Source organism: Caretta caretta, chromosome 9 (genome assembly GCF_965140235.1).
Source record: "Caretta caretta isolate rCarCar2 chromosome 9, rCarCar1.hap1, whole genome shotgun sequence".
NCBI lineage: Eukaryota > Metazoa > Chordata > Testudines > Cheloniidae > Caretta > Caretta caretta.
The window spans coordinates 24,286,176-24,304,228 of NC_134214.1; the positions used below are offsets into that span (position 1 = coordinate 24,286,176).

At 43.5% G+C, this 18,053-nt stretch overlaps 1 protein-coding gene across 11 annotated transcripts in view; it reads left to right on the forward strand.

Annotated features, from left to right (window-relative positions):
* Positions 1-18,053, forward strand: part of VEPH1 (ventricular zone expressed PH domain containing 1) — a 180,998-nt gene that overhangs the window by 152,253 nt on the left and 10,692 nt on the right. For 7 of the 11 annotated variants that reach the window (XM_048864324.2, XM_075132158.1, XM_048864320.2 and 4 more), the window contains one exon: positions 1,533-4,293. The exons of 1 other annotated variant lie outside the window; for it this stretch is intronic. In XM_048864324.2, the coding sequence (XP_048720281.1) occupies positions 1,533-1,769 (237 nt within the window). In that variant the 3' untranslated portion in view covers positions 1,770-4,293. Of the gene's footprint in view, positions 1-1,532; positions 4,294-5,341; positions 6,839-18,053 lie in introns of those variants that run through there. 3 more of the 11 variants (XR_007358459.2, XM_048864325.2, XM_075132159.1) reach the window with 3 other exon arrangements.

Consider the following 18,053-nt stretch of genomic DNA (forward strand, 5'->3'; position numbering starts at 1 on the left):
GGGGGAACCCGGGCCAGCCCTCTACTCCGGGTTCCAGCCCAGGGCCCTGTGGAATGCAGCTGTCTCGAGTGCCTCCTGGAACAACTCCCTGGGCTACTTCCCCATGGCCTCCTCCCAACACCTTCTTTATCCTCACCACAATGGATACCCCCTGGTCTGATTCCACACCCTTTAAAGGGTCTACATAGAGGGTACAGCCATTCTGCCTGTCACTGCCCCCTGGCCATTCAGTGAGAATTAATGGTGCTCATTGCAACATTAACCCCTGTGCACCAGCCTCTACCTGGCTAGAAGAAGGGATGAAGTTCAGGCAGTGGCAATACAGCTCTGCAGTGAGCCATGCTTTGGTGGTTGAGGAACAGGCACTCCATGCTGATGCCACATCTCTTGGGTTGGGGACTAGATTCCTTGTCAGAAGGCCACAGTCCCTGCCTATTCCATGAGCTTGCAAATCCCTCATCCCTGAGAGGATGCTAGCTAGGAATCTCCATGCCCTCCTGCAGGTTTTTCCATCAGTTAAGATAACTTATCCCTCCCTACCTATTTTCCCTACTTATAAAATGGTGCTACTATTTCATTGACCTATTCATATGTATACAACGAACATATTCAGGGCTTTGTGAACTGTACAATCCTTAAACATATTCATATAAATCTGCCCCCCTATGTGTGGAAACAGTCATGGTCAACCTTCATAAAATTATTGGGGAAATTTATTTCCAACATTTTGCGAAAATATTTACAACACCCAACCTCACAGGCATGATTGAGAGATGAACCAAATTAATGTACATGCATCCGACGAAGTGGGTATTCACCCACGAAAGCTTATGCTCCAATACATCTGTTAGTCTATAATGTGCCACAGGATTCTTTGCTTCTGAACCAATTAATGTTTGCAAAGTGCATTGAATGTATAAAGAACCATTGGCAGTCTCAGCAGAGAGAATGGCTGAATAGAGAGCTCAGCAACTGAATATGCGTAGAGCCTTTGCTCCTCTTGGTCCCTCCAGGGCACAGTGAGACACATCCACAGGCAGTGTAGGGAAGTGTGCACCTTTGCTGTCTGGGCTGTGAATTCATGGAGTACTTCAGTTTCCCGGTGTGTCATTCAGGCACCTTTCACAACCATTAACATTGGGAGATGGGATTGGGAGGGGGCATTATCACAATCCTATATTGGTGGAGGATGTCAACCCTTTGCAAAAGGGTGGGAGTAACATGTTCCAATGCTAAGGTAGGAAAGCTCATGGGCTACTGTGCAATCCTTGCACAAGTAGCCCTAACTGGATTAGTTACATGATTGAGGCAGGATTTTCTAAGGGAATGTGGCACCCAAATCCTGTTGAAATTCAATGGGAGTTAGGAACCGAACTCCTTTAGGCTCCTTTGCAAATCCCAGCCTCAGTGCTCCCCAAAGTGAGTAAGGGTTGCACAGCCTAAAGCTATGGATGTAGCTACTTTGTAGGATCAACAAAAGTTTTCCCTCTGAACTGACTGTTGTGCTCCATCCCCCACCTCCTGTGTTTCAGAAAGATGATCCAGATGACTGCCCCATTGAACTCAGTAAGGTACAGAGTGTAAAAGTTGTGGCCAAGAAGCGCAGGGACCGCAGCCTTCCTCGGGCCTTTGAAATCTTCACCAACAATAAGACCTATGTTTTCAAGGCCAAAGACGAGAAGAATGCTGAAGAGTGGCTTCAGTGCATCAATGTAGCTGTAGCACAAGCTAAAGAAAGGGAAAGCAGAGAGGCAACCACGTATCTGTAAAACTGTCAGCCTGTCTAACCCTGAGCATTTGCATCTGGCTTTGAAATGCAAAGGTACTCAGCCTGTTTATCACAGAACCAAACAAAGTGATAAGAAACAAACCTGATTAGTGGGAGTAGTCCCTGTGGATTCAGTGGTTTTAGCTACTGCTGGGATCGCTCAAGTGAGTAATGGCTGCAAGATCAGGCCCCTAGACAATTACCATTGGCAACAAAGTAGCTCAAAGCAACTCAACTCATTGCTATAAAGTGAATATCTTTCCAAAGATGACTTTAGTTTAGAGCTAATATGGTGAAAGAGGCTCCTTTTGAACATACATCTAATTTACATAGCAAATTCTATATTTTGCAGCATGTTTTATTGTTAGATGATATTGGTAACAAATGATATTGAGAAACTAATCTGACAGACACTAGTGTTAGGGGGCTTATTCCTTCACCCACTTACTTCCCTGGTCCTTCTTGCATGAACAGAGAGCAACAATACCCGAAGTCCAAAGGTGCAAACAATTCGATGTTTATTGGGGTGAACTTCCAGCAAGCATGATTCCAGTTTCCTTCCTTAGTGTCCCCCTTCCCAGCTCTGACACCACAGATCCTTACCTGTGTCCCTGTTCCCATTCCTACCCTTACCTAACATGATTCCAATTTCCCCACCCCTATTCCCTGTTCCCATTTCACCCCCCCCCCCACTTCCTGATTGACTGCAGGCTATATAGTAAAACTTGAGTTCTACTTAGCTATCCTTAACCAATCATTTTCCTCAAATTTAACTAACCAATCCTAACATATTGTAACATGATTATTTAACCAATTATATCCCACCACCTTAATTAGTTTACACCCAGCAAAATTAATTATACAGCAGACAGAAACAATCACAGAACCAGACAGAGATTATACAGAAAAAAAATAGGGAAATGGGGACTACAGTGATAGAACAACAAAGAAATGAGGATTTCACATCCCAGCTATTGATAAGTGAGTTCTTGCCAGACAGGATGCTATCACACTAAGTTTCCTTTTACATCTTCTAGGCACTTCCCTTTCTCTGGAGGTGATAGGCATTATCAGGAGAGGATTGTATTCCTAACAGCCCAATAGCACCTTATTTCAATGTGACTAGTTCGGAATGTGAGGATCTGACCATTTGCTTCCCAGCTTATGGCTGCCTCTGCTGCTTAGCCAGAGGTGTTAGCCTAAGAACAGGGCCTCAGACTGTCACAGTAAGAGAAGGACCTTACACCAGCAGACAGTGATTTTGATTCTCTTTCTTTCTTTTATACCTCTACAACTAGCTAAGTGATAAGAATACACCTAAATTCTTAGAGTATAGGCCTTTACAGACAGGCCTGAATATCTATATCCTAACAACTGGTACACAAAAACTGGCCTGTATCACTATTTTTAGCATGAGTGTATATGTATATATATATATATATATATATATATACATTTTCTTCACATTGTTACATAAGCAGCTAATCTAGAATGTTAACCCCTCCAAAGTAAAGCAGTTTATGTAATAAAATTCAGCATTCCAAGCTATTTTTGCCTATCCTTTTAAGGTGACTTGATACAGGCTGAAGTGTATATATGTGATTATATTGTGGTGGTGGTGGTAGTATCTCATTTTACCCTTTTGCTAAAAGCAACAAACGAAAACCTCTTCCAGACAGTAACATTTGCAGAGAGATTTCAAAGCCCAGTCATTTCCAAAAAGGCCATTTTCATGTGGAAAAAAGTTTCAAATAAAACATTTTGGTCTGCTTTAATCATTATTCTCTTAAAAGATTTGTGTCTTTGGTTTGATGAGAGAAAGGGTCCATAGTGTATTTTTGAATGTTTCTTGCAAATGCAAAGATAGTACAAAGCCAGAAAAACATTCAGCTTTGCAAAGGATCCTTTATTTTATGTGGCTTCTAATAGGTCAATGTTTGGCCAGTTTGTTTAGGTTTCAAATCATGGGCATGGCCTGAGGAGAAATGGGTAAATGCTAAGGTGCAATTCAGGCTATTTTGATAGAGTAGGACTTGAGTGATTTCAATTTCAGAGATCGATATGCTAAGAGAAAAACTGAAGATAAGGTGGAAACAGTCTATGAACACACTGCTGTGTCAATTGAGAATATGAAGAACTATAAGGCCCTAAAGGATCAAACCAATGACCTGGAAAATAAATTTAGATTAAAATATATTGGGCCTAACTTATCACTGGTGCATTTTCATGGAAACCAATGGAGTTGCTCCCAGGATGGCCTACTGGGTTCATGATAGTCCCCAAAGGCTTGGAGATAGGACAAGATTAAATACTTTCTTTCCAGTAGATTATAAAGGTGTTGGAGATGAATTACTATAATTCCTTCTTCAGTGTATCATGGAGGTTGGCATCCCTAGAAAGCCCAGTTCGACAACAGTGTTGAAGACAAATAGTGAAGGTTCTGTGAACATAGGCTGTACATAACCTGCTCTGAGTCAGATACTATGTTCTTTACCTGCTGCTGTAAACTAACACTGAACACACCATTACTTGTGAGTTTCGTAAACCTATTTTCAGCTGTCACCATTGAGTCTAATACTTGCACAACTGACTTTTCTTGCAATGGGTGATAAAGTTGAAATTAGCACAGAAATCTGAACCTAGAGGCTGATTTTCAGAGATACCAAGTACTCACAGCTCTTTTGATTTCCGTTGGAGTTGTAGGCAATCAGCAACTTTGAGCATGAGTCCCTAGCTAGAGCTTAAAAATGTTATTCTGTCTGGATTTAAGTCCTCTGACATCTTGGAAGAAATGTGCTTTGATAGTTGGAGTGAGGATAAAAGTATGAACCTGGAACACAAACTGCTTTTATCCTTAGACCTCTCTATCGAGGCCAGGATGATTCTTTTTTTCTTATCCCATCATCTTGCTGCAATGTGTTGGAGGATCAGAAGGCTGGCTGTATCTCAGCAAAGAATATGAGAGATTCATTGGGAATTTTAGCCACATAGGGCATTTTATTTTTCTTAATATCTGTTTCCTAAATGTTACTGCCACAGCTTTTATTTACCAGGGTTCCTAGGCCAGATTTGCAAAGCAGCCTCTAAAACTGCTTTGCAAAATCTGCCTATATTTACAAATACAAATATATATGCATATGCAAATTACAATTTGCATACAAAACCAGGTAATTGTGCAGACAGCTGCCTATTTGCATGTGCAAGTTCTCTTTTGTGCACAAACATTTAGTGGGAGCAATAGCCGTGGCTCTTCACTTATGACTATTTCCATTTATATTATCACCTATTAGTAAATGTTTATATAGCACATTATAAATTCAAGTGCTATACAAGTGCTAACTGGTGGTGGTTTGATTTGTAAATTCACCAACACTCTGTATTTCCTTTTATTGCTGGGGCTGTGTGACCCTTTCTCATGGAGACCAGAACCAAAAGCCACTTCGTTAGCCCTTTGTGTCAGCAAGAGAGAACTTTACTGGAGCTTGAATTGTGTGTTAGCTCCCTCACGCACGAGTCAGTCAGCCTTACCACCAAAGTCCTTGAAACTCTGCCAATCTTAACCTTTGGTTTCAGGTTACATTCAGTGAACCCCAGTTCCCGAATCTTCTGGAAGTGCGTTCCTCTGCAATATCCAGCTCCTATCACAAGACACTCACAGAAATTACCAAGTCTGCTGTCTCCAAAGAGTCAGAATACACACTAGTTTGGTGGCTCATCTGAGGGGGTGTATACCTTGCTTTAGTATAATAGCACTGAGATGAATTTATAATGAAACAAGACTAATTGTATTAAGAAAGACCAGAGATTTAAGTGATACTAAGCAGAGATAATAGAAACAGAAAATCATAACAAATAAACATGCTTGCTAGTGTTTAAAACTTAACAGATTACAAATCATGGCCTCAGTTCTCAGCATCCTCAACCCCCATGGTTGGAGAATCCACCTTTCACAGATTCCAACAGCTCTAGCCCCCTTTTGTCCCTTAAGAGACACACACCTTTCCCCCCTAGGTGATGGCCGGGGGGAGGAGGGGGCGGCCTGGCTTGGCCCCTTCTCCCCCTGCCCCGGAGATTGCTTTAGGGAGGCCCACTGCCACCCACGGGGAGGTCCCCAGGGTCTTCCTCATGGGGTTTGTCCATCCCCCAGCCACAAAAGAGGCACTGGGAAGGGGGTCCTCGCACCAGTCACAGACTTTTGGTCGCTCCACTGGCTGCTCCCTCTTGTTGTCTGGCAGAGAAGCTGGGTGGGTCTGGACCTCAACCCGGCCACCCGGGGCCTCAGGTGCAGTTGTCGAGTCCCTGGGGAGTCTGGCGCTCTCCTCCTGGAGGTTCCACCTCCAGGCATTCCCTTCGATCCCTCGCTCTCTCCTGTCTTCAATTGGGGTTTCTTGTCTAGGATTTTGCTCTGTCCTCAGGGGACCTGGGTCCTCCCCCTCGCTGAGTATGAGGGATGTAGGGGTTTCCCCTCCATTCAGTGGGTTCTCCTGCCTCTTCCTGCTGGAGGGTCCCCTCCCACAGCCTCCTTTCCCCTTTGGGATGGGGCCACCGTCTGTCCCCAGGACCACAGGGTACAGCAACCCATCGACCACCCTCACCTGTTGCCAGGCAAACCAGACCCCAACCTCCAGGGGCACCTGGGCCATAGCCAGGGCCTCAAAGCCCTGTGGATGCACTCGAGCATCATTCACACCCCAGGGATAAACCATTGTGGCTTCACCAGTCCTCTTTGAATAAGGGTGCGGGCTGAGGCCATGTCTACTAAGTCCCTCTGAGGCTTCCTCCCCACCTCCACGGGAATGGTGGCCAGTCCTCACCCCCACTTCTTCCCACAACCATTCGCCCAGCCACAAAATTTTGCTAACCCACATTCCATTTCTGGGCAGTCCTGACATTTGTGTCTCTGCCGCTCACATTGCCAGGAGTTAAGTGTGGGAGGAGCCTGAAGACATCTTGGCAAGTGGCCAGCCAGGTGGCTGGTGGAGAGGCGAGGCCAGCAGGGCAGTTGGCGGAGAGGCACAGCAAGCGGCCAGCAGGGAGGCTGGTGGAGAGGCACAGCCAGCAGGAGAGGCAGGCAGAGAGGTGCGGCAAGCGGCCAGCAGGGCGGCTGGCAGAGAGGCACAGCAAGTGGCCAGCAGAGAGGCTGGTGGAGAGGCATGGCCAGCAGGGCAGCTGGCGGAGAGGGGTGGCAAGTGGCCAGCAGGGCAACTGCCAGAGGGGGCCGGAGCAAAGCCCTGCAGAGAGGCGCAGCAATCGGCCGTTGGGGCGATGAGCGAGTGCCCGAGCAGCAGAGCGTGTAAGGTAACTCCTTACCCCTCCCTTCCACCCATGGTGGGAGGTGAACTCTGCGGATTAATCTCTGAACTCTGGGGCTGCACTGGCCAAGGATAGCGACTGTGAGTCGGGTGCAGAGAAGGGACAGGCATGTTAAAAGATTTTTGGGTTGCTGGACTTAAGAACCTGAGGGGAAAAGGACACTGCCCAACTTACTTGGGGGCGGGTCTTTTGCTCATGGTTTATGTTTATGAACCCCAGTTGCAGTGTTTTCCCAAATTAATGCTAAGTTACTTCCCTCCTTTTATTAAAAGTTTTTGCTACACTTAGACTCTGTGCTTGCGAGAGGGGAAGTATTGCCTCTTAGAGGCACCCTGAGGGTGTTGTGTAATTGTCCCAGGTCACTGGGTGGAGGCTCAAGATGATTTTGTGTTGTATTGTTGAAAAGGAACCCCCTAGATATTGAACCCAGCCCTTGTTGCTACCAACTCTGACTGGCAGAAAGGTTACACACCCATTTGTATCACTATTAAGTATTTATTGATTGTATTTCAGTAATGCCTGCAATGTGCTAAGCAGGGGCATCATTTGCTAGGACAAGGGGGGCAATTGTCCCCCCAGACCTTGGTATGCACCTCCCCCCATGACTGTCCACAGCCTATATGCTCCTTTATGTCTTCCACTTGTTGCCCTCCCTCTGCCCAACATTGTGCAGGATATACTATAATTCATATAGCGTTCTATAGGCTGACACAACTTCCCCCCGCCCGACTCTGAATTTTTCTGAAAATAAACCCCTGATGCTAGGTGCTGTTCCATACATAGAGGATGACACAGTTTCTGATCTGAATACTCATAATCTAAGAAGTCAAGCAAAACACAAAGGATAGGAAAGGATACATTAAAATGTATACAATTTTCATATAACGGGTATGTTATACACATTGTTATATACATTGGGCCATATCCTCATCTGATGTAAATTTGTGTAGCTACATTAATCTCAGCATCTAGGACATTTTGGGTACAATTAAAATACAAATAATTTGAAGTCTTTGTAGCTATGCCCATGTATACTAACTGAAGAACAGGCCCATTGCCTTTTTCCATTTATATTTAAATATATAGTATACACAAGCTATATTAAATTTCCCCACACTCTATCCAATGCTATGGCTGAATTTGGTCTTGGTTCAGGGGAAGATGGCAGGATGAATGTGGCCCCAAATGTGTAAATTGATACAATTTATATGTTGGAAGAAGCAAAATGACAGTAGCAGGAAAAAACAACCAAAAGGAAAATGTAAGAAGGGTTGAGATAAATAGGGCCATCTGACTTTATCTTCTTGTACCTTTCATGCCATCCTGTTGGTTGTACTTTTCCTGCCTATCATGTAATTTACACCCATTTACTTACGTGGAATTTACAGTACCACTTATATCAGCTGTGAACATGTACCAGGGTCTCTGGACTGAGAAGACTCTGTTCACTTCAGAAAGAACCTCAAGGTGGAAAGAAAAGGCAATCTGGGAAACCTCAGTTGTCTGAGAAGAAGAAGGGAACAAGGTGAGTTAGTCACTCAATGTCACAGGCCTAAATCTTTAAAGGATTTATGTGCTACCATACTAAAATACCAATCTCACAAGCATATGCTTAACTTTATTCACCTGAGAGGTCCCATTAAGGCCAAGTGACTTTTAAGTCCATGTGATTCCAAGTCCATGTGTGTAAAGTTTAGCACATGTATATGGGAATGCAGAATTAGGGTATTAGTTTCTGAATTGTGTTTTACATTAAACCTTACATTCATTCATCCAAGGAACCCAACTGAAATTTGGCAGGGCTGGATATTTTTTCAAAAAATTTATTTTTACAGAAACTACTTCTGAAAACAGTCTATTTTTCTTGCTTTTTCAGGGCTTTATAAAGTATCATTTTGATGCTATTTTTTCGGTCTGCCATCCATGTCTGTTTCATCCCTAACTTGGTGTTTCTGATTGATTGATTGATTGATTGATTTTAAATAAACCATGTGGATGTGCAAACCAGGATGGAAAATCCATTTTTATCGTCAGGTGGTTTCAGCAAACTTTGTGTGAAATTGTACAACATGGCAATTACGTCTTTGCTGCATCTATTCTACAGTGGTTTTGCAATCCACCTTTTTTCTAAAGCTATCAATCATTTAAATCCATCCCTTCAATGTCAAGGAGATTGAAACAATATGTAGTTAGAGACCCCTGTTTCTGTGCCAAAAATAATTACATAAAATAAGAAGCCTAACTTTAGTTATCCTGTATTAGATTCAACCTTGGAATAAAATTAAAGGGAAATACAGCTGGCATCCTGTCCTATTTGTCCTTCTAGAAGGGGACACACAGAAATCATCATTATGATGGGAACAGGAAAATGTCAAAAAAAACCCCACAACCCCCTCGCTGCTGCAAATTTCTTACTTGAACAGGCATATAAAATGTTTTATAAAGGTTTTGATTTTAAGTAATGTTTATGCCAGAGGTGGGCTAACTACAGGCCGCGGGTCACAGCCGGCCCATGGGACCATCCTGCCCAGCCCTTGAGCTCCTGCCTGGGGAGGCTAGACCCTGGCCTGTCCCTTGCTGTCCCCTGTCCCATGCAGCATCAGCTAGCTGCGCCACCAGAGCTCTGGGCAGTGTGGCTGGCTCCTGCCGGGCCACGCAGCTGTGAGCTCCTGCTGCTCTGAGCGGCATGGTAAGGGGGAAGGGAGCAGGGGGGTTGGATAAGGGGCAGGGGGCCCCGGGGGGCAGTCAGGGGACAGGGAGCAGGGGGCGGTTGGATGGAGCGGAGGTTCTAGTGGGGGAAGGGTGGTCAGGGGATGGTGAATGGGGGGTTGGATAGGGCATGGGAGTCCCGGGGGGCCTGTCGGGGCGGGGGTGTGGATAGGGGCTGGGGCAGTCAGAGGACAGGGAGCAGGTGGGATCCTCGGGGGGCAGTTAGGAGTGGGGGGTCCCGGGAGGGGGTTGTCGGGGGACAAGGAGCACGGGGGTTGGATGGATGGGTCAGGAGTTCTGAGGGGGGCAGTCAGGGGCGGGAAATGGGAGGAGGCAGATAGGGGCCAGGGGCCAGGCTGTTTGGGGAGGCACAGCCTTCCCTACCCGGCCCTCCATACAGTTTTGCAACCCTAAAGTTTGCCCACCCCTGGTTTATGCCCAGGTTGACACATGCTAAACTGGGTTCACTGTTGTCCTTAAACCAGTTAATGTTTGGTGTCAAACATTGTAGTATATTTTCTGATTTAATTTGTTTTTTTCCTTTAATGGGCCCATCCCTGCTCCCAAAGAAGACAATGGCAAAACTCCCATTGACTTCAGGGGGTGGAAGATTGGGCTCATCGTGTTACTTTGGCATGTAAATGTGTATGTGGCAGCAGTGCTAGAAAATAGATTCAAATGGCCCCATTGCTTTCTACAGAACCTATGTTCCTCTCTTCCAGGAAACAATTTATCTTCTGTCTTGCACAACTCCCAATACAAAAGATGTCATTTTCTCTGGGGAGTGTAACACCGCACAATTTAACTTTTGCTGAAGTATTTTAAAACCCAAGTTATTTGTTTGAATGAGATTTTCTCCTGAAAAACCAGAGATGAGAAGTATATGGACTGTTGTCTGGGGTCTGCAGCTGAGACTTTATGGGATACCAAAACCAAGTACTGCTTGTGCCCTAAACCCACACTGCTATACAGTTAGGAGTAAAGGAGTGGGGCATTGGGTCCAACTGTCTAATAACTGGGTTCTACATCCCCGATTGCCAATCCTCTCAGTTCCTCAATCTTACTGACAAGCACAAAGAATATTATGGCACTGTACTGAGGCGGAGTGGCCTCCCTCCAAGCCAGAGGGGGAAGGGCCACTTTCTGGGTCTGGGTGGGCGGAGCCAGGCCAGTCCCACCCCTTGCACCAGAATTTGAGAGGTGGGACAGTAAGTATAAGAGTGGGGACTCCAGCTAAGTTAGGCCAGAGCCAGGGAAGGAGACAGATGCCTCTCACTTGCTGCAGAACTCTGGCCCTGCTACTGAATTGGGTAGCACCCTGACTCCAGAAGAGACAGAGTCTGGAAAGGAGCCGCTGAGACTGCTGGCAGCCGAATACCCCAACAAAGCCAAGGACCCCTGCACGACAGAGCTCCCTCCACGGACTGTGGTAGGAAGTAGCCCAGGGAAACCAGACTCTAGTCTGGTTTTGCTGTCAGTGCTCAAGTCGGCGTGTTTCAGTAGGATTCCCACTGACCCAGTGACAGGGCCCTCCACCCCTGGCAGAGCTCCTGGCTGGAACCTTGTGGAGTAGGGTGGGCTTGGGGTCCCCTTACCCCACTTCTGCCAACCACAACCCTGTGATGGCAGCCTCCCCACCATAGGCCCAACAGACCATTTTTGGTGCTCTGCCCTGCCTGAGGGCCAGAGCTTTCTAGACTGTTTCTTGCCCTGTCCCACTTGAGGGCCAGAGCCCCATAGATCGTAGCCCTTTGCTTCGCTAATTCCCCCTTTGTGGCTGGGCTGACCCCACAGTGATGCAGTGGCCTTCGTCTGAGCCAGATGGGGAGGGATGGCCTTCAACCTACTACGGGCACAAAGTATATTTTAAATATTCCTTACAAGGAAAATAATCAGCCTTTTCATGGTATAGCTGGTTTCTAACATGTTTGTTCTGCTATGTCACACAAAGATCTCAGGATCTATGATGCTGTGAACCATAATATTATATTAACAACGAGTGATGGTAAAAGTCATTTCTGGTCTGTTTGGCTTCCTATAAGGACAAAGTGGAACAATAAGATAATCTTGGCATAACCAAGCTGGCTCGCACCTCTTAATGCAAACTTAATGTGTAAACCAACATTGGCAAATGACCACTGTATGGAACAAATAGAGTGCTCACCTTCCTCCAGGAATTACTCGAAGATAAATATCAGGAATGGTTCTTGAAGAAGAAGAGTAGGAGCTGGAGCAGGAGCAGAATCAGTACAAATCAGACTATCTGAGCAGATAAAGCCAGGTGTGCTGCTTGTAGTAAACGTTCTGACCTATAGTTGGTCATGGTACCCATTACATCAAACATCTGCAGTTGTTTAGAGTTCCAATAAATATCTGATATAGTGGATCCACAGCCGTGGAAAAACTTTGCCAGAAAGACAGTATCTTATGCCATAAACATATACAAAATATATCTTGAAGCAGAGCAGCATTGCTTTCCACTATAGCACTGTAGAATCACTGCCTCTTGCTTAAAAACAGAGTGTCTGAGATGAACTAAAGTGCCTAAGAAACTATGGATCTGTTGATTGTATTAGTAGTAGTATTTTACTGCATTGTCTCCAAGCCCTAGTCATGGACCAGTACTCCATTGTACTAGGCTCTGTACAGACACAGAACAAAAAACATAGTCCCTGCTCCAAGGAGTATACAATCTAAGTCAGTGGTCCCCAAACTGTGGGGCATGCCCCACTCAGGGGGCACAGAGGAACATTCGGGGGGAGGGACATGGCGGGGCCTAGACCAGCACTCAGGGGCAAGGGGAGGAAGTGCCCTCCAGACCCAGCTGCAGCTCCAGCCCCAGCTTTGGCCCCCAGCTTCTGGCCTCCAGCCTGGCTCTGCTCCCGGCTGTGGTCCTGCTCCTAGCCGTAGCTCCCGACTGCAGCCCCATCCCGACTCCCAGCCCATCTCCCAACCATGGCTCCTGCGGGGTCATGGACAGATTCCATTATAGGTAAGGGGGGCATGACAGAAAAAGTCTGGGGACCACTGATCTAAGTATAATACAAGAGACAGCAGATGGATGCAGACAGATGAGGAAGTACACAGAACAATGAGACAATACTGGTCAATGAGATAGGCAGTGGTCTCAGCACAGTAGCAGCCTGACATTATATATATATTTAACTCCCCCTCATGAATGTTTCAAAGTAAAGAGTAAACAAAGCAGATTTCTATGTAGTCAGGAGTTGCAAGTAGGGCTGTCAAGCACTTGAAAAATTAATCGTGATTAATCAAAATTAATTAATCACACAGGATTAATCGTGTTGTTAAACAATAATAGAATACCATTTATTTAAATATTTTTGATGTTTTCTACAATTTTCAAATATATTGATTTGAATTACAACACAGAATACGAAGTGTACAGGGCTCACTTTATATTTATTTTTGATTACAAATATTTACACTGTAAAAAACAAACGAAATAGTATTTCAGTTCAACTAATACAAGTACTTGAGTGTAATCTCTTTATCATCAAAGTTGAACTTAAAAATGTAGAATTATTTACCAAAAAAACTGCATTCAAAAATCAAACAATGTAAAACTTTAGAGCCTACAAGTCTACTCAGTCCTACTTCTTGTTCAGCCAATCACTCAAACAAGTTTGTTTACATTTGGGGGAGATAATGCTGCTTGCTTCTTGTTTACAATGTCTTGTTTACAATGAAAGTGAGAACAGGTGTTTTCATGGCACTGTTGTAGCTGGTGTCTCAAGATAGTTATGTGCCAAATGTGCTAAAGATTCATATGTCCCTTCATGCTTCAACCACCATTCCAGGGGACATGTGTCCATGCGGATGACGGGTTCTGCTCGATAACAATCCAAAGCAGTGTGGACCAACCATGTTCATTTTCATCATCTGAGTCAGATGCCACCAGCAGAAGGCTGACTTTCTTTTTTGGTTGTTTGGGTTCTGTAGTTTCCGCATCGCAGTGTTGCTCTTTTAAGACTTCTGAAAGCATGCTCCACACCTCGTCCCTCTCAGATTTTGGAAGATACTTCAGATTCTTAAACCTTGGGTGGAGTGCTGTAGCTATATTTAGAAATCTCACACTGGTACCTTGTGTTTTGTGAAATCTGCAGTGAAAGTGTTCTTGAAACGAACAACATGTGCTGAGTCATCATCTAAGACTGCTATAACATGAACTATATGGCAGAATGCAGGTAAAACAGACCAAGGGATATACAATTCTCTGCCAAGGAGTTCAGTCACAAATTTAATTAACACATTTTTTTAACGAGTGTCATCAGCATGGAAGCATGTCCTCTGGAATGGTGGCTGAAGCATGAAGGGGCATATGAATGTTTAGCATATCTGGCACGTAAATACTTTGAATAGCCAGCTACAAAAGTGCCATGCAAATGCCTGTTCTCACTTTCTGGTGACATTGTAAATAAGAAGAGGGCAGCATTATCTCCTGTAAATGTAAACAAACTTTGTTTGTCTTAGCGATTGGCTGAACAAGAAGTAGGACTGAGTGGACTTGTAGGCTCTGAAGTTTCACATTGTTTTGGTTTTGACTGCATTTATGTAACAAAAAAAAATCAACATTTGTAAATTGCTCTTTCATGACAAAGAGATTGCATTACAGTATTTGTTTAAGGTGAATTGAAAAATACTATTTCTTTTGTTTATCTTTTTTACAGTGCAAATATTTGTAATAAAAAATATACACTTTGATTTCAATTACAACACAGAATACAAGATATATGAAAATGTAGAAAAACATCCAAAATATTTAATAAATTTCAATTGGTATTCTATTGTTTAACAGTGTGATTAAAACTGTGATTAATTGCTATTAATTTTTTTTAATTGTGATTATTTTTTTGAGTTAATCTCATGAGTTAACTGCGATTATTCAACAGCCCTGCTGGTGATACATTGTTCTCAGTGTTCATCCAGCTCTGATTAGGTCACATTTTCAAAATCCATTAAGCAATATTTTAAATGAGGTTTCTGTCCTTCAGGCAAGGTTTGCAACTATGCATAGGTAGGAGTACGTTGCAAGATATCCAAGTTTTGAGTTCTAAGTAGTCTCACTTGACAGTATTTCTTAGAATCAGGAACCATTGATTGCCCAGTGAAATCCTTTCACAGGGATTGTTTATGGGAACTGAACACAGTTCTGGGAAGTTATCCAAAGGAATTTTACCCAAAGATTTGCTTCCCAACCTCTCCGAACAACAGACCTCCTGAAAACATTTGAGAGGCAGAAAATAAAATAGACCATAAATGCAAAGGTTTTACATTTGAGCACAACATGTAACTTGTGCGTAAATGGAATAAACAAGGCATTATTTTTCATTCATAGATTTCCCAACCTTCCCCACGGCCTACTAAACTCAGGATTGCAGTAACTCAACCTACCTACTGTTGACATCTTGGTATGGATGACTAAAACTCCTGGGATGAAACCTGGCCCCATTCAGGTCAATGGTAAAACTCCTATTGACTTTAATAGGGCCAGGATGTCACCCTGATCTTGTTCTTGTTTGCATCTTGCTTATAAAGCTACATGAGAACACCATAGTAATTGGATTCATCACTTTGATCTCTATGCAGAGGGATGGGAAGGGATTCTGATTCCACTAATTAATATTGAACAGCAACAGTAACCTGTAGTAGCCAAGAGTAGATTAAGACCATATGGGAACTAGATCCATCAAAATTCTGTTGTATTCCCACCCCAGCTGTCCAGACAGACTCATGCTCCTTATCCCCTCGCCCCAAGGGAGCAGGTCATATCCCTTCCACTTTACGTTGCTCTTCAGGTTTCAGAACAACCGTGATACTCAAACTGGTTTTGAAATGAAAAATGCAGGTGGGACAAAGAAAATAAATACATTTTCAGATTTCTTTGATTAAAAACATTCAGTGCATCAATTAAGGAATGTTTAGATTATAACTGCAGAGACACTGGACATTACTGTATTAGATGTCAGATTACAGAAACATTTAGTCGACTCAGCTATGGCATAAATCTCCAGTGTCTCATTAGCTGAAGAAAGAAGCCAGATCAGGCTTGATTCATACAACTCATTCATTAAGATAACTTGGAACTCTCTAAATTGATGTTATTAATGTTTGGCATCTCAGAACCCAGGGACATCAAAATACTTAGATTAACTATATTTACTTCTATCAGTTTATATATATATATATATAAACAAACCTCAGTGTTAAGGGAGAAATTAATTAAATGTCAGGATAACATTTGAATGTTAAAAATATTAGCAGATATTTACACTAGAGTATTCACACTGAGGTTTTTAGAGTAACAACACTGATAGAAGTAAATATAGTTTATATATATTTGCATCAACAAATACATCAACAGTTACAATTCATTTTATATATATATATAAAATCAATTGTAACTCTTGTCTATGAGCTAGGTTCGGCACATTGATGTGTACCCTGCTCCCACTGGCTTCTCCGGAGTCTTTCTCAGCTGGGAAATCAGCTGGGACATACAATTTCTACACATCTTCATGATATTTGTCAGGACGTTAAAGCAGTTATGGATGACCTTTAAAATCAGATGATACCATTGGTTTCTATTTATTCTCAAATAATAGCCATTTCCACCTTTATTTCAAAATGAAACAAACAAACAAATCACCATCACACTGTCTAACTTTTAGGCACCTAGAAAATCACAGGAACAACACTGTGATCCCCAAAGCCTGAACAAGGTAGTGAGGGCCCCTATGCAATGAATGGGGAGAGATAGGTACCTTAGGATATAATTCACAAAACCCATTATACTGGGTGTGGAGTCAGGTAAGCGAGCCAATGAGAGATGTGGGTGAAAGGGGTGTGTCCTAAAATAGGCTCCTAAATCCAGGCTGCAGGGAGACACCTATTGGTGCTATTGATTTGCAAACCAGGGGATGATAAATGCTTCTCTACCTGACTCATAGGCAGGGCCCAGTCTGATTGGTGTGCTCAGAGTAACTCCACACAAAGTAGCCAGGGGGAGAAGGACATCCCTTATAACCTTTAGCTCACTGATTAAAGCACTCCCCCAGGATCCGGAAGACCACTGGTTCAAGCCTCCCTGCTGCCTGGTGAGAAGGGATTTGAACAGGAATCTGCTACCTCCCAGGAGAGTGCTCTAACCACTGAGCAATGGGACATTCTGATGGGATCATCTTCAATCTCTCCCTCTGAAGTTAGGCTAGGGAAGGAGAGTGAATCACTCTGTAGCCCAGTGGTTAAGGAACTTACCTACTTCCCCCAGTTCATGGACCGCTCTGGGGCTTAGGCAGGAAATAGATGTCCGGGTGCCAACAGTGAGGCAGCAGTGCGCATGTCCAGGGGCAGAAATGTAGATGTGTAGGGAACTTTGCTGCAAAAGCTTAAGTTCCAAGTGAGTTTACATGTCTACATGGTGAGGCAGCAGCTAAATGTGAGTGCTGTGGACCACAGTGGCACATAAAACCAAGATTTAGGCACCAATGTACCTTTGTGGATCCGGACCTCAATTAATTCCTAACCTAAGCAGGTACACCCCTAATTGAAGCCAATGACAATTGGGCCTGCTTACCCCAGGACTGCCTGTAGCTTCATAATCATTACCTGGGAGATGCTGAGAACCTGCAGCTCCCACTGACATCAGTGGGAATTTTAGGTGCTCAACACCTCTCAGCTAGCAGTTATAAGCCATTAAAAGGATGTAAACACACGGACATCTGTTGTCACAATGATGATAGGAAAAAATCCCCATTCACAAGAATGGAAATAATGCATGTAAACTCCTTGTGAATCCAGGTAAGAACAGACTTATTTGATTTTATTTCCTTTTATAAATAATAGGCACTTTAAATTAATTGGTAATACATTTGTCAGTGGGGGAATGAACCCAAGAAATGCAAGTTCAATAGAATTACTATTATTTTATTTATTTGTACTGTGGTAATGCCTACCACCAACCTATGCTTTTTGATTTGACTAATTATGAATGCTTTCCAGTGTAATCAAAACTGGTCCTAATAACCTGCTTATGATCCTTATTTTAATCAGACAAACTGGTATGATTTCACTGGAAGATGCTTTCAGATAGCCCTTAGATCACTGCTTTAGATCATCAATTACATCCTATACTACATTTCAGGAAGATCTATACTAATTAATCAAAAGTTCTATGTGGAGTAAACTGTTGCTGAAATATTGCAGTATTTATAATTGTATTTTTTGCATTTCCAAATTGCTT